The 25,178-nt window shown below is 52.5% G+C and overlaps 2 protein-coding genes across 4 annotated transcripts; one reads left to right on the top strand and one right to left on the bottom strand.

Annotated features, from left to right (window-relative positions):
• Positions 1-471: 471 nt before the first annotated feature.
• CUNH3orf70 (chromosome unknown C3orf70 homolog) lies at positions 472-21,490 on the bottom strand. Its single transcript, XM_051781817.1, has 2 exons — positions 21,156-21,490; positions 472-3,512 (listed from the first exon to the last, which is right to left on the bottom strand). The coding sequence occupies exons 1-2, from the start codon at positions 21,328-21,330 to the stop codon at positions 2,956-2,958; spliced, it is 732 nt and encodes a 243-aa protein (XP_051637777.1). The 5' UTR covers positions 21,331-21,490; the 3' UTR covers positions 472-2,955.
• On the top strand, positions 3,494-17,879 carry LOC127468535 (uncharacterized). 3 transcript variants are annotated; one of them, XM_051781805.1, is made up of 3 exons: positions 3,494-4,514; positions 4,626-12,758; positions 17,704-17,879. In XM_051781805.1, exon 2 carries the CDS (start codon positions 4,732-4,734, stop codon positions 5,674-5,676), a length of 945 nt encoding a protein of 314 aa, XP_051637765.1. In that variant the 5' UTR covers positions 3,494-4,514; positions 4,626-4,731; the 3' UTR covers positions 5,677-12,758; positions 17,704-17,879. The 3 variants fall into 3 exon arrangements, with proteins under 3 accessions (XP_051637765.1, XP_051637764.1, XP_051637762.1); XM_051781804.1 differs by having other exon boundaries at positions 3,494-12,481; positions 17,427-17,879; XM_051781802.1 differs by having other exon boundaries at positions 3,494-12,758.
• Positions 21,491-25,178: the final 3,688 nt, after the last annotated feature.

Raw genomic sequence — 25,178 nt, 5'->3', positions numbered from 1 at the left:
GCTCCCAGGGCACAGCACCGGGTGGGGGTTGTTCTCCCTGCACACAGAACTCTGGTGGCTGATCCATGCAGAGCTCACATGGAATGGCAGGAATATGGGAACAGAGAAGCACCAGGTGTTGTGCAGAGCTCACCTGGCCAGGAGCAGTGCCTCACCTCCTTCCCACGAGCACTGAGAAGGGCACACTGCTGTTTCCAGCCTGCAGGGCACCTGGTCCCAGGTGAGTCAGGGAGCTGCAGCAGCTGAGTTTGGCCAGACATCAGCTGGGGTGGCTCTTGTCCCCTCTGTCCTTCCCCCTGGCTGGGGCAACCCTTCAGGGGAGTGGCAGCTGGCCCTGGGGGTGCCCACTGTGGTGATTGCCTTCTGCTGCCTGCCCTGGGGGGTGTCAGTGCCCCTTCCTTTGCTGGAAATGCTGGAGTGTTTCACTCCAGTATGGAAAGCACGTGGGGAGTGAGGACAAGCAGAAGGCCAGTTGTTCAGTATTTTATTCAAGATATACACACCTCTCCCTGGCAGGGTGGAGCAGCCAGCCCAGGGCATGGCTCGAAGGGCACGGCCACGCCAGCGTTTGTGCAAAGGAAAGGGACCACGGTTCCGTGGGAGTGTGATGGAGCACAGGGAGAACCTGCTGCTGGGCCACTGCCCCAGCACTCCCTGGAACATCCCACCCCAGGCTGCTCCGCTGACATTTTCCAGGAACAACAGAAGGAAGAGGCAGCTTATTGTGCTTAAGACATCTGAACAAATCCTGGGTAGGAGACACTCACAGCTTGTGAATATTGCTAATTACTTACAGTTAAGAAAGGATGGATCCTGACAGGGACAGGGCCCTGTGGGCCCCCAGGACCTCACGGTGAGTCTGGGCCATCCCCACCCTGGCGCTCACAGCCGGTGCCCCCGCGGGGCCGCGGCTCCTGCTTGCCCGCAAACAAGGTGAGCTCGTGCCAGGCCGGGGGTCCTGCTGACCCACCCTCTGCTTGGCGCCCTCAGGGAGAGCTGGGAGGAGCTCCCTGCCCTTGGGAAAGGCCCCCACCAGCCCCTGGGGTGGGAGCAGCTGCCAGCCCAGCCATTCCCCTGGGGAAGGAAAGCTCGGGCAGGCCAGGCAGGGGAGTGAGCTTGTCCAGCTCTCCACTCAGACTACAATTGAAAGGTTAAATATGAATAAATGCTGTAGGTTTATACATAATGTTTCCTTCTACCTATGGAATGTGTCTCAATGGTCCAAAGACACCCAAACATTGTTAGAAACCTTAGTTAGCCAAGAAAGACAATCCTGCCCTTAAAAAATAAATAAATAAATCCTATTTAGTTTTACTAGGGCCTTTGTTTAAATGCCCTCAGAAAAACAGTATTTTCAGGTGCCTCGTGAGAATGTATCTGTTCATGCAATGGCCCAAGTTCCTCATTTCACAAGCATTGCACTTTTTTATGTAAGTCATCAAAACTATAAAACCTATTTTTGTCTGAAAGTGTTAGTCTAAAAAGTACAGCATTACTTTATATCCACCCATGGAAACTCCTAGACACGTATGTGCACAGACACACACTGTTGCCTAAATGTCTTCTAAAGATACTGGTTACAAAGTGTATAAAATTGGGAATACATTGTCAGGATACAGTGAGAGATGAGCCATCCTCTACCACGGACTATAATCTAGGATCAGTCACTAACTGTACACCTTTTTACAGCCTTGGATTCACCAGGGACTTCTGAAACCCAAACAGAACTGCACCAAGGACGGCAGTAATGCTGCAGGAACACAGGTGTTACTGACTGCAACCCAGCTGAGCCCACTGAAACCTCAGTGACATTTTTGTTTCCTTCAAGCAGGGCTGAAACCAAACCTCCTGTGACGCAGGTTGTGCTCCCAGCTGTGTGAGGACCCCTGCTCCCAACCTGCTTCTGGACTGGGTGTGAAAGAGCCAAAGCCTCCTCTCTCTGCTAGAACGACCTGGGGCTGTATTTTAACGAGCACACACCCACGGGCACCTCCACGCCGTCCCCAAGCTCTGCCAACACAGTGGTGTGGCTGATAAAATGCTGTTTGTTTAAACTGTGTTATTCTTCAGGCAAATGCAGGCCCTGAGGCCACTTGGTCCTGAGTGTCTGGCCCCGAACAGCCCAGGAGGAGGCAGCAGGCAGAGCCGAGGGCAGATTGTGTATTCGGAGGTAGTCGCTTCCTTCCCCTGTCCTGGTGCACCCTGGTGTGGGTTAGATGGCCCTGCTCCCCCTCCTGCCCCCTGCAACAGCCACATCCCCTTCCCGAGATCCAGGCAGAGATTCAGCTGGATTCAGGTGCCTGATGCCCCTCCAGAGGGAGAGCTGCCTCCTCAGGAGCTTTCAGAGCCTGACCTGCCCCAGCAGCTGCTCGGTGCATAGCCTGGAGAAGAGTTGGGAGGCACTTTGTGCGTTCTCTAGCCTGCCGTTCCAACCTGCTGGACGTGTGGTGCCCACAGCCTCGAGAAGGGTCACACCAGCACTAGAGAAGAGGCCGGACAAGGCGCTGTCAGGACAGACAGAGACAGGAGGAGCCTCTGCCCGCCCCTCCTCATGTAGCTGTTTGAGAAAGAGTAAGGGCAACTCGGTTTGCTGCTCCAGGCGCGCATCCCCCGTGCTCTGAGGAGAAACACCTCGAGTGGCACGTCCTCGTGGGAGAAGTGGGGTGTGGGGCAACCCAGACCAAGAAAAGGGCCTATTTCTGCTAGAAAAGTCTCAAGATTTGTCACTACCTTACGTGCAGACGTGGGAGAGCTGATCAGGCTGAGAACGTGTTAAAATTGCTCAGGCTGCTGCTAGTTCACCATATGTAAGTCCCGTGACCGCGCTCCCATGAGGAATCTGAAATATCAAGTGCACTGGAAAAAAGGGATTGTCAGAAAAAAACAGAAAATAGAAATACTACAAAAGCAACATTACTGAGTGGGAACGGGCCTGAGCCGCTGCCGGCCGCGGGGTCACACCGTGGTTTCTATAGTCTCGATCACCTCCATCTCGCACTGGGAGGGGGACAGGAGCGGGCACTCGTCCGGCTCCCAGCTGCTATCCGGGCTGTAATCCTCCTCTGAGCTCAGCTCAGCCACCCCCTCCGTGTCCTCGTCACACGACTCCATGTAGTGAACCCCCACGGCGTTGATGCCGGAGTCCTCGGAGCTGGAGGGGGACGAGCAGTGCTCCGCTTTGGCCGGGTTGCTCTCCGCCGCGATGAAGGCGTTGCGGGCGGGCGGCTCCTCGGCCCTGCCCCGGTGCGGCGCGGGCGGCGGCTGCCGCTGCACGTAGCACATCTTGCCGTTGATGCACTTGACGCGGTAGTTGTCGATGAACAGGTCGGCGATGGTGCAGAACTGGGGCGAGTCGGGGGGCAGCGGGGGCTGGAAGACGGGCGCGAACTTGAGGAAGTGCTCGGTGAGGGACACGGAGATCTGGATGCTGTTGGGGGCCTCCCGGGGGCGCGCGGGGATCTCGGTGCTGGGCAGCTGCTCCACGGGGGTCATGGGCTGGTACACGTATTTACCTGCGGGGAGACAGAGGAGCGGCACTCAGTGTTGTCTCCGCGGGATGCCCCAGCCGTCAGTAACCACCGGCAGCTCCTGCAGGCAGCGGCTGCTGCTTTCAGTGGCCTCCAGGTGTTCAGGCCCCTCCTGGTGCGGATTCTCCACCTAATCCTGCAGGTAAGTGCAACCTCCCGTACCCCAGCTCTGCTCCTCTCCCTGCCCCTGCTTCAAGGGCATCACTAACTCCAGAAAATTCACTCCAGGGGCACAACTCCATAGAAGTGGGACAGATGCCAAGGCTGCTCACACCCTTTTCCAGGAGAAAGAAAAATGACAGGATGCTCAGAGACTTTTTTTTTCCCTACTGAGCAGAGCAGTTCTAGTTTACATCTTTGCTACAATGATCAAAATTTTATTGTATTGTTATTATTCCAATGAGTCTCCCTGCACGTGTTTCCATGTTCCTTTTCCCTGGGGTCTAAATCGTGTTTTTCCATATTATAAACCAGAGTTCATACATGACTACAATTAGAATTTTAAGGCAGAAAACAAGGGCATTTCTAGGCTACAGAAATGCTCATGGCATCCTGATTATCTGGTTAAGTAGTAAGAAAATAGGATTACGTTGGTTATATTGAGCAGAACAAAGTGTGAACTGAACATCTTTAGTAAAAGAAATAAATAAGAGAGCAGAAAATTGGGACTATGTTAGGAAAAACTGAGAAACCCGAGGCTATGCCTAAGACTGTAAAATGCTGCATTTTATTTGCATGAAGCTTCTGAAAGATTCATGTCTCCCTAGGGGCTCATCCGCTGGGAAAGCACGAATTTCCAGAAGCCTTGTGAAGTAGTGGGGCTGTCGGAAGAGTTTTGCTGCACACGCTGCAAATCCTGCTCTGCCCGGGCAGCAAACGCTGCTGAAGGGCTGTTTGGGTGCTCGGAGCTCCCCAGGTGAGGGGCAGAAAGTTCCTGCTGGCCCTGGGCTGAGATCTGCCATGTGCTCTTGTGCTCCCAGCTCAGAGGTAGGTGCAGCCTTTCTCCCCAGAATTACCCATTCCTTTGGAAATCACACAACGGCTTAGGCTGGGAGGGACTTCAAAGATCACTGAGTTCCAACTCCCTGCCATGGGCAGGGACACTTCCCACTAGCCCGGGTTGCTCTGAGCCCCAAGGAAGAGCTCGCTCCCCTTGCCGCGCCTCTCTGCAGGAGACAAATCTCCCCCTCTCTTCAGCCTGGGAATGCCTCCCAGCCTTGGGAAGAGCTCTGACAGCACTGGCACTGAGGGGCTGAGGATGCTCCGGGTGTTCCTGGCTGTGCCGGGCCCACGCACAGGCTGTGCTCTGCCAGCCCGGCGGGGACGTCACCAGGGGAACCTCGAGCGCCGGGAAGGCTTTTCCCTCCCTGCTGTGCCGGCGGTGGTGGAAGGGAAACGCACTCGTGTGAAAGTCCGCTGGGACTTCCCACCCCCGTCGTCCGAGAAGAGCGGACACGGATCCGCAGGAAGAGCTCAGGGAGCACGGGAGTGTGGGAGAGGCTGCAATGCCAGCAGCGCCCAACGCAGGATCAGAGGAGCGAGCACCGGGAACGCCGGGCAGGAAAACCCTCCGGTGTGCCATGGGAGAGAGCAGGCACAGCTGGGAGCCGGCAGCAATGGGAAAGAACAGTTTGGGAAGAGGTTTGACCAGCTCCCCTCGAACACTGCATGGAATGCTTTCCCCTTGCCATCTGTGGAAGGGCAATTGTTCACAGAGCTGCTGGAAAAGCTCAGTGACAATAAACCAAGGTTTTTTCCCACCTGTTTACAGTTGGATGACAGAAAATACAAAGCCATCCGCTCCACTTGCCCTCTTTTTACTGTACCATGGTGTGGTCCCTACCCCTGCTGTGACTCGGAGGGAGGAGGTGCTGGCACTGCAGCCCCAGGCAGAGCAAAGCTTGGGCTCCTCCAGAGCCCTTTGGAGCAGCAGCTCCTTGGTTCTGGAGTCACTGAGCGATGGGGGCTCTCAGATCATGGGTGTTCCTCAGATCTTGCTGACAGAACTTCCCTGGGCAGCTCCTCGCCCTCACAGCCACAGCAGCAGCCCACGGGTTCCTGCCATCCGCTGCTTCCCAGAAACCCTGCTGTGAAATGCGGGAACATTCAATATGCCCCTGCCCTGCAAAGCCCCACAGCTGATGATTAGTGTGCTGCTGGCTGGGAGAGTGTCTGATAAATTCAGCTCATGGAAACCAAAGTGTGGCCTGGCCTTGCCTCAAAGCACAATGCTCTATTTATCCGTGGATCTGGAGGGCTTCCATGTGGGCTCCTATCCCATTCCACTGACAACAGACACCAGTGAAAAGCATTTCCTCAACTCAGTTTTGTGCCACCTCTACTTGAAGCATCCAAGGAAGGCCCTGGTGAAGATTTTAGCAGGATCAAGAAAAACAGTATATGCACAACAGGACTCTATTTTCACTTAAAACAGCCCCGCGTGCTGGCAGAAGGCTGGGGGATATTGGGAGAAGGAAGCAGTGGAATTAAGCCAAGGAAGCTTTACAGCATGGGCATGGAATGGTGAGGCAGAGATTCAGCAGTGTGACTTTTTTTGTTGTTTGTTTTTCCCCTTTTGGGAAAGGAGGAGAAGAGGTGGCAGGGGCAGACAGGGCACTGTGGGGGAGCCCAGTGGGTCGTTTTCCCACTGCAGCAGCACGTGCAGTGTCTCAGGACTGCCCCGCTGGCACTAATTCCAGGGCAGGAGCAGAGGATTTCAGAGCCTGTCTGTGTCACCTCACAGAGGCTGAAATGGTTTCCTCACGTTCCAAGGACAAGCTCTGCCAAGGTAAAGCAGGAATTGGCTGACAGAAAACAGAGGATTTAATACATGAACTGCTTTGTACCTTTCTTTAGAATTCTGGTACCAGTTTGTCAAGTTTCAGCTGGTTTTAGGGGTGAATTTATTTGTTTTAGACAGATTAAACTTGTTTTAAGGCATGACCAGGTGCTCAGAGCTGGGACTGTCAGCCTGGATCACGGAAAAAACTGTGCTCACAGCTCCTCACCCTACATAATGCATGGAAACGCGTCAGCCGGGACGCAGCCTATGAAAAATAAATGCAGAAATTTAAAAATAAGATCACCCCCCACCCCTGCAGCTTGTGGGATTGCCAGGGATGGCTTTTGCACAGAAAATGATCCCAGAAGCACAAGTCCCAAGTTCTCTTACAATCCATCTCAATCTGATCAAACACCCGTGGAAATCCACAGCAGTATTTCTGCTGACTGTGAACAGCTGGCAGCAGTCTGTGATAAAACAGTGTTTTGAGCACCTATTCTGATCCATCCCATTTAATGTGCTAGCACGGAATTTATTGCCTATTTATTCCAACCAAGTGGGCTGGAGAACTCTGCGCTGTGCTGATGAATGCTCCTGAAATGACAGTGTTCTGCACAAATACAGGTGCCAGAGCAGACGCTGCATCACCACTTGTTTCCTGGGTCACTCTCCACCAGTGAGTGGGAGGTGGGGAAGGAAAAATACTGCACGTGTCACGTGTCCAAAAATCAAACTCCAAATCCTGTGGAAAGCAATTTGCTGCATTTGCAGAAGTTTGGGAAGTTCTCAAGCTGCTACGGAGAAGCCTCACAGTCCCAGCTCTGTGGTTCCACCACCGTGGCAAAAGGGCTCAGGGGAAACAAGAGCCTGTTCCAATCCTGGGAGCAGCAACCGTGTGAAATGAGGCTCTGCCAAAATGACTTCCATGGTAAGTCCCAGTTGTCCATGCCAGCCACAGGCTGACAGTGAGATGATGAAACGAGAGACCCCAGGAGCAGGTCTGCAGGACACACTGAACCCTCTGTGCCCCCCCGAGCCGCTCCGGTGCCTCGTTTGCGGCTGCTCCATCAACACTGCACCTCCTGTCTGACCCACCACAGCCACAGCAGCTTGTGCACAACCAGAAAGGGCTGACTGTGTCTCCATTCCTCAGTTATTCAGCTGACCCTGGTGCCAGCCCACAAACCAAACCCCCAGGGACCTGGCACACGCTACAGCCGATACTCAACTGCAGAACAACTATCCAAACGTGTCCAAGGAAGTGCTGGGCAGTGCTCATCTCCTTGCTGCTCTGTGCCCAGGAATAGGATTTCCGTTGCCAAATGGGAGGGATGCTGTTCCCCAAAGCCTTGGCTCCGTGCCTCTGGTGAGCCTGCCAGCAGGCTGGGGCAGGATCCAGCAGAGCAGTGAGCTCCAGCATCACCTGCACATCTCCACAAACCCGGGCAACCTGGAACATTTCTTATGTTTGTGGCACTGATAACCAGAACTATGCGGCTGATTGATTGGAAGCTGTATGACAGAGCCTCCTGCTTCCAAAAACCCGTGTCAAGCCTTGAGAAACAAGCCCTGAGGTCCTTTCTCTCTGATCTTTTGCTAATTGGGCAGTCTGCATGCATCCTCACCAAACAGACACAGCAGCAATTTCCGTGGCTAATACAAAATAACTTAACCATGAAATAATCAGAGGTGCTGCTGGAAGATTTTCTTCTCCACTTCCCTCCGTCCCAGTGTTCTGGTTTACCTCTGACACTCATTAACGTGCTTGGCATATTGAAAAAAAAGCCAATAAAAATCCATCTTTCAGGAGTGAGGTTGCTCATAACAAATTCTCAAGCTTTACCCTCTCAAAATGCTACCTTGGAGGACCTGGCCCTAATAAATAACAACATGAATTGCCCTGCACTTCAGAAAATGGAAAGAGAGAGCTGTGGGTCTGACAAGTCCAAGTCAGCAATACACACCATGGATATTTGTTCACATGAAGGGCATTTAGACATCTATTAACTGAAACATAAAGCTTTTTTTTCCATATGTATTCTTCCTCCTGCAGCTGCTTGAACAAATATTTTTCCATCTGCCAGCTCATCTATCTCCAAAAATTACCAAGGTTAACGAAGACCTGTTAATTGCACAGCATTGAATGTGACCTGGCTCAGTTTAACCTGACCTGGCTCAGCTTAGGAACTGCTCCCATGTGGGCTGAGCTGTTGTGGTGGGAGCCTGGAGCTGAGGTGGGCTGGAGGAGGACTGGCTCTGATCCCAGTGGATATCTCCATGCCTTTGGCTGTGGTGGATCCTGCAGAGAGGCCGAAGCTGCGGCCCCGTGGACTGACACAGGCCCCTCATCAGGTGTGTGAAGGGAGTGTGCTGTCAGCTCCCATGGCTCAACAGCAGGGAACTGCTCCTTAAATGGTGGTGACTTGGTGCTGCTTGAACCCACACGTGTGTAACAGGAGTGTGATCCTCTGCTGTGAAGTCCAATGGAATTCCCACTCCAGCTGGACCAGACTTTCCTATTGCCACAGGCAACCCTGCCAAAAACATCAGCTCACACGGGAGGGGAATGGGCCCCGCCACGAAGAACATCAAAACATCCTAATTAAATACCACCCAGCTCTGAAGGAGGAAGGCAAAGCAAGCATTCCTAATGCAGTGTGACAGGAGGCAGGGCTGCCCTGGAGGGATTCCGACCATTCCAAGGAGACCTCACTCCCCAGCTGTTCTGTGTGTGGAGATCAGCTGCTTGAGCTCTTGCTTCTGTCATAGCAAGAGATGGAGAACTACCAAGTGCTCTTCCAGCAGCACTTGTTCCACACCTCATGGCAGGAGAGCAAGTCTGGCTGTTTGGGAAGAGGCACACGGTCCAAGGGAGCTGGTCTGGCAGGAGGTGACAGCTCTGGGCTGGAGTGGTGCCCTGCTGCCTGCGTTGGCACAGCAGCTCAAGGACTGTCACACACCCAGCTGGCTTCCAGGGTGGCACAGGTGACAGACAGTTCTGCCACAGCAGCCCAGCCCATGATCAGCACCAGGGAATCACTTCACTGCTGACAAAGCAGAGCCTCAGGGCAGGCGAGGGTTTCCTCCTTCACAGACCAAAGCAAAGCTCGACGCCCACACCCTGGACACGTTTACTGAGGGGCACTCAGCACCCTCAGCCTGCTGGAGGTACCCTGTTGTTCAGAAGTGCTCCATGAAGCAGAATTCCATCTGGAAGTGTGATGCTGGTCTGAGGCCTGTCCAGGGTCGTGGCTTCCCAGCCCCGCAGGCTGCAACAGCGAACAAAACAACGCTGTGGCCTTCCCCCTCCTCCTCCCTCTCCAGTTACAGGCACGACTTGGAACAACAACCCTTTGCAAACAAAGATTGCCCTGACCATAAATACTCACCAAGGACCATCACAGCTTCAAATTGCATTTTGCTCAGAGCACAGTAACAGCTTTTCCAGAGGGGCGAGAACAAATGGCAGGAGAGACCCTGAGCGCATTTACAGATGACACATGTGAAAAATCCCACTGCTAACCCAGTTTCCCTTCCTTTGTATTGTATGGAATAGCCATCATGCCATATCCAGCAAAACATCATGGACTGCGTGGGGAACACGAGATGTGGAATAAGCCACTGGAGGAAATGGAAAACATTTCAGGACACTGAGGCACTGCCAGACTTACAGAACAAGATCAAGCAGAACTGAACTGGGCTGTTGGTGGTTATAATGAGGCATAACTGAAATGCTTCTCAGTGTTGAAGGAGCCTCTTAGATAAAGATATGCAACACCTCAGTGCAAGGGATATTTTTACCCTGTGCTTCATGCAGACAACTTTGAAAATCACTGGGATTGCTCAAACAAATTTCTAGAGCAGGGAATGCAGACAGAGCGTCCCACACACCTGCAGGACTTCTGGCAGAGCTAGAAGGGCCCAGTGAGGGATCACAGAAGGGACTCCAAGGATACAAATCAACTCTGCAAAGGAACAACAGAAAAAGAAGCTACACCTGAGCAGTCTGAAGTGCAGCAGGAAGGGGCAGCAGGCTCTGACCTAACAGAGGTGTGTCCTTGCAAACAGCACCTTCCACAGAAGCACCTCCACCAGAGCACTGAGGAATCCTTCCCATTCCCAGCCCCATCCAAGCACAGGGAAGAAACAGTCCAGCAACGTTTCTGCAGTGGCTCCCCAGCCGTGATTCTCCACTGTGGAGGTGTTCCCTCACTGCTGTACAGCCACAGACAGCTGTGCCAGCCCCTGACCTCATGCTTTTCACAGGAAACTGAGAGGGAGAAAACATCAGAAAGTTTGTCTTCATCAAATTTGTATTTTAATGCCCTTTGTCTTGATCTGTTTTAAATACAAAAAAGATCATGACAGTACATGCTGTGAGCTGTCTAAGCCTTTCAGGGGCTTCTATGCACATCAGCTTAAGAGCAGGTAACGCTTAAATGCAAACGAATCCTGGAGCTTCTTCCATCATCCCTGCTCTTTCCTCTCACTGCTTACATGGATTTACTGGACTTAAAGGAAAAGCAACCCAGAAGGCTTGAGGGATGTTTCAGGCAGCCATAAACCCTCTTAAAGGGGCCATATTTGCTCACTAACCCTTGCAAGGGAACAGAATATCGACACCCAAAAAAGCAATGAGCAGCAGCACAGACCACATGTGTGTTCTGGAGGAGCCCTTTCCTTCCAGCACCCGGAAAAATGCCACAAATGCCACAGGTACAACTGACCCCAGCCCCTGCTGGATCCCAAGAACACAGGCACATGGAAGTGCAGGCATGGAAAGCGTGGCACAGCCTTGGACACCTCCACCAGCGCAGCAGCTGAGTGCTGTGCATCCCAACCCGAGCTCTGAATCCCAGGATATTCACCTTCCAACACCCTTTCGAAAGCCACCCCAAAGGGCAGAACAGTCACTCTTTTTTAGCCCCCAAGTTACACTAGATATTTTTAAAATTCAGTAGAGAAAATAGCACAAAATGGTTTAGTGCTAAATATTTATTCTACAACCCCATCCCTGTGCACCATCTGCTCAAGCTTCAGCATCCCATGGTTTCCATGCAGCCAGTCAGTGTGCTGATATGGCAACAAAGCAGGATAAGCACAGCTCAGTGTCAAACTACCCAGAAAACCACGGCATTGCCTGGTGCACGGAAATCACAGGCACTGGAGAGGCAAGACAGTCATTTCCCATGTGTGTGGTATGTGCTGCAGGGGGGCACCCTGAGCCTCTGCATACGGTGGAATGTTTTCCTGGGAAGTCTCAAATAAGCAGAACAGCTCACTGGGTCCTTGAAGGAAAAGTCTTCTCCCAAGAGCTGCACTCTGCACCCACGGGGGACAGCTGGGGCAGGAGGGTGGGTTTGGCAGCCTGGAACAGACACCTCTGTGTGGCCACAGCCTGGTTTGCTGGTGGCTGGCAGGAGAAACAGTGGCAGCCCTGGGATGTGCTGTACCTGTGCTGCTCCCTTGCTGTGGGCAGAGCTCAGGGGCTCTGCTGACACGTATTTGTGGTGCCTTACCCCAGAGTGAGCCTTCAGGCTGGACAAACAACACCTTCAACTTCACTGCTGGGAGCAGTGTCCTTGTTACCAGCACAGGCCACGCTTTCAACCCTCATCCCATTGCTGCTTCTGGTGCCTGATGTGCACATCTCCACGCCCACTTCATTCAAACCAATCTTCTTTCTGTCACAGGCCTCTCCAGAACCCAATTCTGGAGAATTTAAAGGACTGCCCTCCCAGATCACACCCAAAATACATCACCATGTGGAGCTGGTGTGTGCAGGTATGGGCACCAACCTTTCCCTGGAGGGGTGTGGGATCCAGCAACGCTCTGCAAGAGACAGTAACGGCCCAGGTACCACTGGAGGAGGAGGAGGAGAAGGAGAAGGAGGCGAAGGAGAAGGAGAAGGAGAAGGAGAAGGAGAAGGAGAAGGAGAAGGAGAAGGAGGAGAAGGAGGAGGAGGCAGCATCATGCTGGGCCATCGTGTCACAAAGTGCCACTGTGGGCAAGTGACTGGGAGCTGCTGCACAGCACAGGTGGGAGCACACAGAGCACTCGTGGCTTCACTTTTCAGTATAAGACATGCAAGAGGCTTTAAGGAGCCAAAAGCTTGTTTTTTTCAAAAAGCTGAATCATGGGGGGGGAAAAAGGCACAAAAGGCTAATATAAGGTAGCACAATTACTGTCTACTGATACAACTGCTGTGGAACCACGATTCATCATGTGTTATTGATATTTGCAGCACAGTGGACCAAGGGGCTCACAGGGTGTTTAACAGAATGTAAGATATTCAGATTAAAAGTGAGTCCAGTTGCAAGAGAACACCCTATTTTTGCATGGTTCAGGGATGAAACCAATCTCATAATTGTATGAGGTGTGATGCTTTCTCTCATGGCTAATTCTTAGGAAGTAACATTAGCAAAACACAGGCAAAGTCCTGCTGTCAGGTCAGGACAGATGTAAGGCCAAGGCTCTGATGCCTTCTGACAGTGGCAGGGTGAGCATCGCCCTCGGTTTCACACCCAGAGAGCCAAGATCCCACTGAACCAGCTGGAGAATGGTCCCTGTGCCCTTAGGCCAAGGTCCAGTGACACAGGCAGGGAAAGCAAAGTGAAAGGTGAGGGTTTCACCTGTCCTGCCTACAGCTGGAGGGCTGCAGGAGCTGACCAGGGCACCCCAGCACTCCCTACGGTGTCCCAGCCTCTGGCAGGGACAGGCAGCACACGTGAGGGAGAGCAAACACCTCGAGTGGGGCTCGGGAAAGCGCTGAAACCCAAACAGCAGAGGCAGCAGGAAGCGTGGAACAGCCGAGCCCCTGCCTGGAACAGCTGCAGGTGAGCTGCAGCCCCGGCACCACAAGGAGCAGGGAGAGGGATGGGCACAGAACTGCTCCCACTGGGCACAGCAGGGACACACTGCGGGGCTGGGGGCAACCACCCCACAAAACAAGCAGCTTCCAGAGCAGAGTGGGGGCACTGGAGCTCCACAGCCACCAGCAAGAACAAACATACCAATGCATGCCTCTTGTTGAAATTGTTTTACAACACAGGTTATGTATAAATTCCGACTGTTGTGTGGCCTAAGTTAAAGTGTGGGTATGTTAAAAACAAGGCCCTGTTGCCAAGCAATCAGATTTTACTTGCCCAGCAGGTTTTTGATTTCCATCTACGTGAATATATTCGACTATTGGCAGAAACACCTCCAAATTGCACCAACTGCAATTCTTGAGTTCTGTGATCAGTCACTACATAAAAATTGATTAGTGGAAGAGTCAAAGCACTTATGAAAACATCCTCTGTATCTTGTGGGCAGATAAATTCATGGAGATGCTGGAAGAAAAGCCACAACTCACTAACCCAGGGTCACTTTATATGCAGACAGAGAGAGATGCTCTACCTGGAATCCAATCTACTGTCAACCAGCTCTTACATTAGTATGAGCTTGTGCCATCCATCAGCAGCTAAGCCCACACTGTCACAGCTATCGTTCTGGAACATCTTACACTGTTTGTGAGTAAAGCATTTTGCTTTTTATCCTTTATAGAAACACAAATTTCTAGTAGAGCCTTATCAATGTGCAGAACTAAGTTCCCAAAGCTGGCAGTGAGTCATGAAGTGTGGGGCTGGTTAAATCCAGAGCCATTACATAAGGACACCCCAAGATGCCCATTCTCTACAAGCCCAGCTCTGCTGGTTGTACCAACGAGCAGCGACAAAACGTGTTCTTGATGAGCACACAGGTGCTGCCAGGAAATTGGAGGTGCTGTGCCAAGTACCTGAGAGGCCTCTTCAGTCCTTCCAGCAAAGCTGAGCAGTGTCAGCTCTGCAGAGCTGCAGGATGGAGGCCACGAAGGTGACAATCCTGTGACTCAGTCTCAGGCGACAACACGAGGGTTTGACCATGGGCTGCAGCTTAAGGCACATAAAACATCCATCAACAACCAGGAGAGAAGGATAATGTGTGAGCAGGCACTTTTGCACTGGGCACTGGGGGCAGGCAGGCTCGCAGATTCAAGCTGGCAAACAGATTTGGCCACCTGCAGAGTCCAGGAAGGAAGCCACACGCTCACCACAGGCACTGTGCTCCGTACAGATTTCGTCTTGGAGCTGTTCCTCTGCAGTGAGAAAAGTGCCTGCAGCCTTTCCCCAACAGGAACCTCTCTGAGAGGAGCAGAGGCCCAGCTCCTCCCCATGACGTGTTCAGGACACCCTGAATTCCCAGACAACCGCACCAGGACACAAGGTTAATGAACTTTTCCTTGGAATACTTGCTTCTGGTAAGAAACATCCACAGCCTTATCCTTTCAGGCTTTACAAAACCAACAGTTACCCCTTCAAGCAGCCACAGAGGAAGGGTATCAGTTATCTGCCACTCTCAGAGGTTTTTACCACAGATCACTGAGTTTTGGGCAAGCAGATTTAATTCTTTGTGAGTCATTCTCCTCAGATGGACGTACAGATTATTAAACACAGCCTCACAGTCATGCACAGCAGAGTTTTTGGCTGGCAGGGAGTGTTTTGGTACACAGGCCCCTTTCTCTCAGGACTTTTGGACAACAAAGAGCACTGGTTTCCATTCAATCCTGGATGAGCCATATAGGAGTTAGTCCTACAAAACGTACTGAGCAAGTTGCCTGAATTCACAGATTTTCCTGTGGTCTCTTCCTGATAAGTGACATCAGGGGCTTTTTTAATAATAGTAGAACATGCATGTCTCTAAACATTCTAGTAAGGGTTTCAAAATGAATGCCAGGAGGTTCTTCCAGAGGCACTGACATTCCCACAGGGTACGATGAATTGACACGTGTGGGTTCTCTTTCCGAGACACAGCATCAACAGTACACCTGTACTGGGATTTCCAGATTATAACTAAAACCAGAGGAACAAAACACAAGCCAGGTCCAGAATGGTGCACACATAAAAACTGGCAGTAAGTGTTTGCCCTCAGAGTAACAGTTCAGAACACATTAAGCTGACATTCTTTCCTTGGTTGTGTACAGGTTAGTGGAACGAAGCTAGAATATCATAGCTCTTCAAAATACAGGTGAAGAGAAGATCTTGCACAGCCACAGGCAACAAATCCTCATTAAAAGTCTTTTACCATTACAAGCTGAAAAATCCACCTTTCTGCAGCCCCTGCCTGGCACTCAGCACAATGCCTGGCTTGTGCACAAACATTCCATCCACGGACTTAAACGGGATGGATGTCCAAATCCTTTTCACAGCCAAAGCAAATGAAAAACCCCTATTTCTCCCAAGATTTGTGATCATCCTTCCTCCAGAACAAGCTGTGTTTTCCAGGAATGCCCAGCCCCAGAGTTCCCAGCCCTGTCTGCTCCATTCCTGTTTAAGTTTCCCGCAAAGAAAAACGTATGACCTCTTCCAATATCAGCCTCAGGATTTCAAACAGGCATTTTACAGCTCCCTTTTCCATTTATCCAACAAGTCAATGATCAGGATACAGTTTTGCCCCTGTGGAACAGCACTGCTGGAAATTCAAGTTGCCACCAGCACTGCCAGGCTGGCACCTTCCAGTGAGCTCCATCCACATCCCCTTCTGGAGCACTGCTGCCCTTCTGCTCCCTCCTGGATGTGGCAACGAGTTTTGTAGCCACCAAAAACCAGCACAAGGAAAACCCACTAGGACAAAAGCAAGGCTTTGGGAGATCTACAGTGTCTGCTGTGCTGCAGAGCACCCTGGGGCTCATTTTAGGGTCCCCCCACCAGGGCTCTAGCTGCTTCTCTAAGGGGGGGGAGTCAACAGAAGCTGGCTGCAGGCAGGCACAGCTCCTCTTCAGACTCCCAAGCTCTGTCATGATGCACCTAAATACCTCTCATAACCATCTCAGCTCACCAGTGGTCTGCCACAGGAAAGAAGGGTGCCTGGCTGACTCCCTCTCTCAGTTCCCACAGGCAGACTGGATCTGAATGGGCTTTGGAGATTGTCAGAGCCCCTCCTGATGGCCCTGTCACTGGAGAGAGGGGAGAAAGCCCCTCAGAAATGCTGCTTGTGTGCACAGAGCTACTGATCTGCTGCACAGTCACTGTGTGGCAGGGGAAGAACCTGCCCCTGGGCCAGGTGTGTACCTGCAGAGAGCAGGGAGGAGCTGCCATGTGGCACCACCACATCTTTGTCTCTGGAAGGGATTTAATTGAGGATAGCCTTGACAGAGAGCTTCCACCAGCTCTGTGGGCCAGAAAACAAATGTTTTCATTGTAAATTGTTATGAAAGAAAACACCAGTGTTTCAGGCAGTGAAGAACGTGAGCAGCAGTGTCTGCTCCGAGCACACCCAGGGGCAGTGACTGTGCTGATCTGCTCCCTCCCTGGCACAGCTGTGGGTGATGGATAGTCACCCCCCTGCCCAGCTCACAGGACCAACGAGACCCCAGCCAGGATGGGCTGTGCCCCCCTGGGTGCCCTCAGACAGTACGAGGGAGCAATGGGGCTCTGAGAGCCAAGAGAAACCCTGGGCTCCCTGTTCAGAGAGCAGGTGAACAACAAATGTAAATATTCTCTGGTTCTGCATCCCCAGAATTTCCTCTGGCCAAATTCAGAGAAGTTCTCCTCCCCCAAACCACCCAGAATACATGTGCCCTTTGTGGTGTGCCACTCATCACACAAGCCCATTCTCTCCTCTTGCCCAGGGAAGTTCCTCGGGTCTCTTGCCAGGCCTGCCTGACCTCATGCAGCCCCTGCCAGGTCTGGCTCCAAACTCCCTTGTAACAGTGCCACAATTCCGTGTGCACGCAAGGGAGCAGGAAGCTAATTCAGGGCACACCTGCAAGTGCCCTCCACCACTTAGCAGAACACAGGGCAGGGGAGCAGCTGTGCTTTTTAAAACCTTTACTGCCACCACAATCTTTTTCCATGCCTGAGCCTGGCAACTGTGTTCCCTTCCTGGCCACCCAATGGAGACCTCACAGCTTTCCCCTTCCTTGGTTTGTTTTCTTGTAAATGGTCCAAACAGCTGAACCTTGTAAAAGTGGTGGAACCAAAATTTATTTGCTGCATTTACTTTTCAATATAAGATATGCAAGAGCCTTAAAGAGCGAAAAGCTTGCTTTTTTTGATGCTGAATCAGGGGGGAAAAAAGCACAGAAAGGCTAATACAAGGTAGCACAATTACTGTCTATTGATACAACTGCTGTGGAACTACGATTCATCATGTATTATTGATAATTGCAGCACAATGTACTGAGGGGTTTGCAGAGTGTTTAACAGAATGCAAGATACTCAGATTAAAAATGAGCCCAGCTGCAAAAGAATACTCTATTTTTGCCATGTCCAGGCATGAAACCAATCTCGTAATTGTATGAAGTGTGATGCTTTCTCTCACGGCTAATTCTTAGGAAGTAACATTAGCAAAACACAGGCAAAGTCCTGCTGTCAGGTCAGGTTGGATGTAAGGCCAAGGCTGTGATCCCCTGTGACAGAAGCAGGTACCAGCTCCCAGCCAGCAGCCTCGCAGCAGCGCCGGTGCCAATCGCAGCCGCAGCGGAAATCCCGAGGTGAGGAAAGGGAGGCAGCACCTTGCTGCAGACCTGCCTCTGGCATGTTTTCTCTGCCTCTGGAAAAAGTAGATCCGAGTAATTTAAGGCTCTCAGCCTGCATCTAATAAAGCCAAACCCCATCAGGCTGTGAGAGGGGAGGAAGGTGACCAGGGGGCTGCCAGCCTGGCAAAGGGAACGCACACAGGGACAGACCGGAGGGGTGCAGGACAATGTGTAATGGGACAAACACCTCCTGGGCCAATGCCTTTTTCCCTGCAGGGAAAAGGACTCCAAAGGCTTGAGCCCTCATCCTGCTTCCATGTGGAGACAGGAGTGGGCAGCACAGAGGGGAGGGTCAGCAGCTGCAGCAGGTACGAGGTGTTCCCTGCCCTCCCTGTGCCCACAAGCCCAGCGGCTCCAGGGACACCCAAGGCACCCACCTATCCCAGCCCAGCCCTCCAAGCCCCCCATCCTGCACAGTGTTCACACACCTGCTTATGGAGGTTGTACCCGGGTTCAGAGCTCCCCAGGCACAGAGGGAGAACCACCTCACAGGAGATCTGCTCCCCACTGAGCCCGAAACAAACTGAAAATGACCCCAAATAAACTCCAGCCTTAGACACAGAAGTCACACAGGCACCCAGGGCAGCTGAAGTTCTCAGAGCTGTCTGGATACACTGAGCAGTCTCTGATTCTCCTGCCAACTATTATTGCCATTTTACGGACATGTCGGAGGTAAAGGGAGCGCCTGAAGTGCTGCTCCCTTCTGAGCACGCCAACAAAAACAGCTTTGGGGAATTCAGACGGGGCTCTTTCTCAATTATTCCTTCCATAGCCAAGTGGCTCTGCAACGCTAAATTGCCTCTGTCACTGAAGTAAGCAGATGTGATCCTGAATACACATAAGGAGACAATCCACTCATCATGGCATGGTGAGTTTTTGTAATTTCTCAGTGTAAGTGCACTTTCACTGAGTTGACATTCTCCAGGACCTTGGCCACGGATGGAAAATAATACTTCAAAGGCCCTTTTAATTGATGTAGAGCTTCCTGTACCCCAATACAGCTCTTAGGAGTCAGAGAAAAGCACTTTCAAGAACCCTCTGAGGATTCCCAAGTCGGCATTACAGCACTGCGTTCATGGAGGATAACTCCAAACACTGTTTAATTACGTCTCTGACCTCTATACAATTTCCCATTATAGACCTCATTCTTACCCCTTTTAAGTCCAACCCAACTCATTCCAGAGGAGCAGGATACAAAGAGATCCTTAGCTCTGAAATTTGCATTAGGAAATGAGGGGCAAGAAGGGAGCATGCTTCTCCGTGGCTTTCAGAAGATTAAACAAGGCAAGGAAGTGTGGGACTTCCTTCATTTAAAATCCCAGTTTCATGGGGCAGAGGTATCTCAAAGTTTCTTTTGCCATAAAGGAGGAATTAAGAAGGAAGTCTGTACTTCTTGCAAAAGCTGTAACTATTTTTAAATCTTAAGATTGCCACAGGGCAGCTAAGGATCTCGAGTGTCCTTCCGAGAGGGAAGCAGCTCCGTGTAATGCCTAAGAGACACCAGTCTAAGGCTCCCTTGAAGGGTTTCAAGGACCACAGCTTCTCACCTTGTCAAGTACTCTGTTCCCCTGCTTCATCTGCCTTCCTACCATGTGTTCTAATACCCAAACCTAAACTCTCCTTGCCACAGGTCAGTGATACCTGGTTATCTGCCAAGTCTGTGCAGAGGAGGGCTCGAACACACTTTCCTTCGCAAGGCTACCTTATACTTTGCAAAACTCCCCTCCCCTCCCTCTCTCAATATTTTACAGCCCAAACAACCTCTTTCCTTTTGCACCCCCTTGTAAAGAACATTTTCAAAGCTGATCTCTGCGATCTCCTACAGAACCTCCCCAATTCTCCCACAGCTCCATAAAGTGCCACGCTCAGAGCCCATCAGCCTGGTTTCCTCATCACTGAGCTGAAGAGACTAATTAAATTGCACACTTGCCACGCTGCTGGTAATGCATCCCCAAGCGAAGGCTGGGGTCTGGGTTTGCATTTCCACCACGCAGGCTCCCGCTGCTGACGCACAGGCAGTTGTGACCCATCCTAATCCCCACATCCCTCTCCACAGCGTCGCTTCTCCAGGTGTTCCCAGCTCCATGGTTGAATTCCCCTCCCAGGACCATCCCCAACTGATTTTGGGTAACATCTCCAGTTTATAAGCACCATTTTGAGCTCTGATCCTGTCCTCCAGAGTGCTCATAAGCTCGTATATCTTTATGGTGACCACAAATAACTGAGGCCAGAGAAATTTTGGGAAGGAAGAGTGTATCTAGGTCATAACTTGAGGCCCTTTGTGTCATGGATGAAATGCGAGACATCACTGTCCCTGTGCAGCAGGTGACTGTGGCACCTTCTCACACAGCCAGTTGTGCCACACACAGGGCACAGACAGAAAACACCCATTGTTCTGAACTGACTTCAAATGAATCTGAAATCAAGACAAAATCCCTAGAACGTCTATGTAATTCAAATGGAAGCTCACATCCAAATAAAAGGTGGCTTTTAGGGCAGGCCCTTTACCCCATGAAACAGAATTTGCAGAAAAGTGCATGTGAAGGGGAATTGTGTAGATTAAATTACAAGGAGAGACAGCAACGGGTTTAAAAGGAGAATGGGATGTCAGGAGTCCAGGGACACCTTGTGCAGCATCAAGCAACGTCACACAAGGGTCAGCACTAACCCTGACCATCCAGGCTTTAACTTCTCCTGAACACAACACGACCCAAGTACATGGCTCCATCACCATTTCCTGACCTCGCAACAACACACTGCTGGGAAAGCCTGCTCTTCACGGCTCTAAGTGATTAATTATTCATCAAACTATGTTTGGACATCCACAGTTGAATCCCAGCCTCCATGATTAGACACATCAGGATCTTGAATACAGATATTCAAGTCGTTGGGCGCCTTTTCACCAGAGTTGGATCAACACTGGATTTTGAAACTATCTGCTATATATAGCCTAAAGCGGTTACCTCTACTCAGAGGGGTTTATGCCTGTAAAAAGAAAAGCATTAGAACGGAGGGTGAAGTAGCTGGAGCGAAGGACAGCGGTGCCCAGCAGCAGCCGGTGCCACAGCCCACCCTCTGGCTGCCTCCCGGTGCGAGGGGCGCTGGGACCCGAGAGGAATCCCCGGGAGCAGCCCCCGAGGAGGGGGTCCAGCCCCGGGAGTGGGATGCTCCCGGCCGCGGGACGGGACGGACGGGGCGGGACGGGCGGCGAGGAGCGCGCGGGGACTGACAGGACACCCGGGACCCCCGGGACCGGCGCCCCCCGCCCGCCCCGCGCCCCCTCACTCACAGTGGCACCATCCCAGGTGGCAGCACCAGTGCAGGCGGAAGCAGCGGCCGTGGCTGTGGGTGGCGCAGAGCGAGAGCCCGTCGCAGGGCTGGAAGTCGGGTCTGCCCGCGCAGCTGCGGGCGAGCGCCTGAGCCTCGTCCAGCTTCTCGCTCTTGGCCGCCGCCGCCCCGCTCATGGCGCCGCCGCTCCGCCCGCAGCCCCCGCGCCGCAGCGGCCGGAGGAGGAGGAGGAGGAGGAGGAGGTTGAAGAGGAGGAGGAGGAGAAGGAGGAGGAGAAGGCGCCGAGCCGCAGCGGGGACCGCCCGCCCGCCCAGCGCCGCGGGGGCAGCGCCGCGGGCAGGGCCCGGCCGCCCGCCCCGCTCCGCCCCGCCCCGCGCCGCGCCCCGCCCGGGCACCCGCGGGGACCCGCGCGTGGAGCCCCGAGGGACGGTCCCCCGAGGGATGGATCCCCCGGTGGCCTTGACCACCAATGGCCGAGCCCCATAATGGCTCTGTCCCCCGATGGCTGTGCCCCCGATGGCTGTGCCCCCGATGGCTGTGCCCCCCGATGGCTCTGTCCCCCGATGGTTGTGCCCCCGATGGCTGTGCCCCCCGATGGCTGTGCCCCCCGATGGCTGTGTCCCCCCATATCTCTCTCTCCTGATGCTCTGTCTTCCGAGGGGGATGTCCCCCCTATGGCCATGTCCCCTGATGCCTGTGCCCCCCGATAGCTGTGCCCCCGACGGCTCTGTGCCCTGATGGCTTCTTTCTAAGCACGTAGTGATTTTTAAAACCCTGATAAACTTTGTCTTCCATTTTGTAAATTAACCAGTAGATATAATTTTGGTGAGTAATGATATGAAAGTGTATTGTTATTTCCAACAATCATATCTTTAGGCCAAAATTAATGTCTGGATTTATCTTGAACTGTGGCTACATTATTTGTTTCCTAAGTGTGGTGGTGGACTTGTTTCCCTGTCATGTTTGAAAGTAAATTGTGTTTTTATTGCTGCTCTGCTCAGCACTGGGAGTCAAAGCCAGCTTTCTGCTAGAACAGAAATCAAATGGTCATTTTCCTACTCTCTTATCTTTGTGCAATACCCAATAGCTCTTTGTCTGAAGCAGTCAAAAATTATTTATTTTTCTGTGTTCTCCAGAATATTCCCAGACAGTTCCTGTGGGGTCTGGAATAGATCCCAGAGGTGTTCCCATCCTGTACACCCTCCTGAAGGTGTTCTGAGAGAACCATTTGCTTCTTGCCAACAAGAAGAGCTTGAGAACAGCCAAGCTGCCGGTGTCTTGCTGTGACCAGCTCCCACTTTATGGGTCAAACCAAGGGATGTGGGTCATAACTGCAGAGCAGAGAATTGCACTGAGGCTTTGAACCCCCCCTGTCATGCCTGACTTGCAGCACAGACCTGTTCCCTGCAGCTCTGCTGGCCCTGGGATGTGTCACTGCTCACACCAGTGCTGGACCAGGCACACGTGACTGTGTCCCAGCTTGTGCCCTCGCCTCCTGGGATATGGAAATGGGGGCTATACCTGTTAAACTCAACCTAACTGGGCAGAAGATGGGTGCCCAGCTGCACTGAGAAGCTTGAGCCTTCCTTGGCACTGGTCACCAGGACTGGGGGAGCTTTACAGGCCTGTACATTTTAAATGCCTTGAGGGTTCCTTACACTGGAAAGAGGATATTCTGGCTCCCTCCTCGAGGCTTACCTGCCTTTGCTTTACCAAAATTCCACTGAAATCTGCAAATATTCAGGACCTTGCTCAGCTCTTTGCAAGCAGAGGAGAAACTGATTGCAAATCCAGGTGTTTTGTCGACACTGCCCTGTTGTCCTCCTGTTCCCTGGAGCCCACCAGCAGCAAACAGGGGATGCAGCTCAGCTCCCATGAGACCCCCAGCCCAAGGAGAACTGACACTTGTACCTGCTGGCATGAAGCCCTCCCTCTCCAGCGCTGTCTCACCTCCAGAGCTGCTCTCAGACCAGCCTGGGCTGTCAGATCACTTTCTGTTCAAAAGAAATAAAGTGAAGGGAGGTGAACTGTGGGTTACAGAGACAGGGGTAGGTGGTTCCAATGAGACCCAAGTGCCCCGTCTTTGGGCGTGCACTGCAGGACAGCACTTCTGAGCAGCCCAAAGGAGCTCTCTGCCTCCCTTTGAAGGCCCAGTGCTGCAGGGGACTCTGATCAAAGCTGAAGCAATACCTCTCCTTTGGTGCACTCCCTCCCATTCAGTACTGTTTTGCAAAATGCCTGTGGCTGAGCAGTTAATGGAGGCATCTGCTGCACTGGCAGAGTTCACCGACTTAATTAAAGACATCTAACAATCCTGCAGCTGCATGCGAGGGGCCAGCACTGAATCTCCTCAGCCTGAAAGCGAGCACCCCGCTGTGCAGAAAGCCAGACATGCAGCCAGACACTCACATGAAAGCAGAAGTAGGGCCCAAAGATTAGGGATGGACTGGAGCCAGCTTGCATTGTGTGTCACCAAGGCCTCTCCTCACTGAGAACTGGATGACCTCAGCTCACCAAGTCAGACGTGCAGAGTGAGCAGAGCCGGGGACATTCTTCGCCCATAGGGAGGGTTTTACCTGGAAAACATTTTTAACAGATTTTTTCTCACTGAGTGAAATAGTTAACTGGTTTAAAAAGACAGGTGGGGAAACTAATCCTGTACCAAGTGGTTATCAAGTTCTCCTCTGCACAGGGCTGTGTTCTCTCCTGTTAAATGAAGAAACATTTCACTCATGGGCATATTTCTGGCATCACTGCACATTTGAGCTGATGGGGACTGTGCAAAGCTGTTATTTTAACAACTTACCAAAGAGGTTCACAGAACAGGCTGGTGCCTTCTGCTCGGACTGCTTGTCAGAAGGCACCAGGGGCTTGGGATCAGGCTGTCCCCCTGCAGGGCTGAGGGCCAAGGAGCTGTGGTGGCCCTTTGGCCGCTCTGGCCCTGCCGGGAGCGGAGCAGGGCAGAGGCCGGGACTCCCACGCACTGCTCCCGCCCTCCCGGAGCTGGGAATGCGACCTCTCGGCGGCAGCAATGTCACCGCTGGCTGCTGGGACGTCAGGCTGACAGAACAATCGATGCCGGGCTGCTTTGGTCGATGTGAATTTACAAATGAACTTCTGTCGGGAGAGGCGTTACTGGTGTGAACAGCCTTTGGTCTCAGCAGTTTCTGAGAAGGGGGACAGGCACATCAAATGCACCAGCACACAGGTGCTGCAGGTGAGGAGAAGCGTTTTGGCCCCAGGGTGAGCTCGTGGGTCTCCATGTCCTGAGATAACACTGCTGCTGCAGAGGAAGGGCATGCTCTCTCCTGCACAGCCTGCTGCCACTGCAAGGGGAATTGCCCTTTCCCAACCCCTCCCCAGTGGAGTGAACATCCCAGCCCAAGGCACAGGAGAGGGGAGGTTGGCCCGGGCAGACCCTCGTGTCCAGGGCTGTCCTGTGGGTGACACATCCAGAGCTGCCCGTGGGTGACATGTCCAGGGCTGTCCTGTGGGTGATATGTCCAGGGCTACCTGGATATGTCCAGGGCTACCCATGGGTGCCGTGTCCAGGACTGTGCTGTGGGTGCCATGTCCAGGGCTGTGCTGTGGGTGCCATGCCAGCCCCAGCAGCAGGCAGGGCTGTTGTGTAACGTGTCACATGGAGGCTGCTGGCGTGGGAGCAGCGCTTCACCTCGGAGCTAACGCTGGGCTGCTCTCAGCTCTGCACATGAGTGATTCGGGGTGAACTGCAGCACTTTGCTGGGCTACACTGAGATCCTTCTCTGGTCCTGGAGAAAAATCCTCCCTGGAACAAGGCACTTAGGTTGGCTCGGGACTTCTGAAGGGTTTCCTGCCCTCAGTTTTGCACTCTCGCCCACTGATGGACAGGAGTAGACAAAGGGCAAAACAAGAACATATTGAGGGAAAGAAAAAGAGGCATGCAGCCTTCTCAGACACAAACAGGAAAATTATCTAGTTCTAGCACATAGAGAGGTGATGGAGAGAAAACAAAGAACAACCACATTTTCTTTTTTCTGCTATC

This window comes from Manacus candei, unplaced genomic scaffold (assembly GCF_025592945.1).
Source record: "Manacus candei isolate 608988 ecotype Guabito, Panama unplaced genomic scaffold, ASM2559294v1 h1tg000015l, whole genome shotgun sequence".
NCBI classification, from domain to species: domain Eukaryota; kingdom Metazoa; phylum Chordata; class Aves; order Passeriformes; family Pipridae; genus Manacus; species Manacus candei.
The sequence above is the reverse complement of the archived record's forward strand: the minus strand, read 5'-3'. Positions and strand labels throughout refer to the sequence as shown.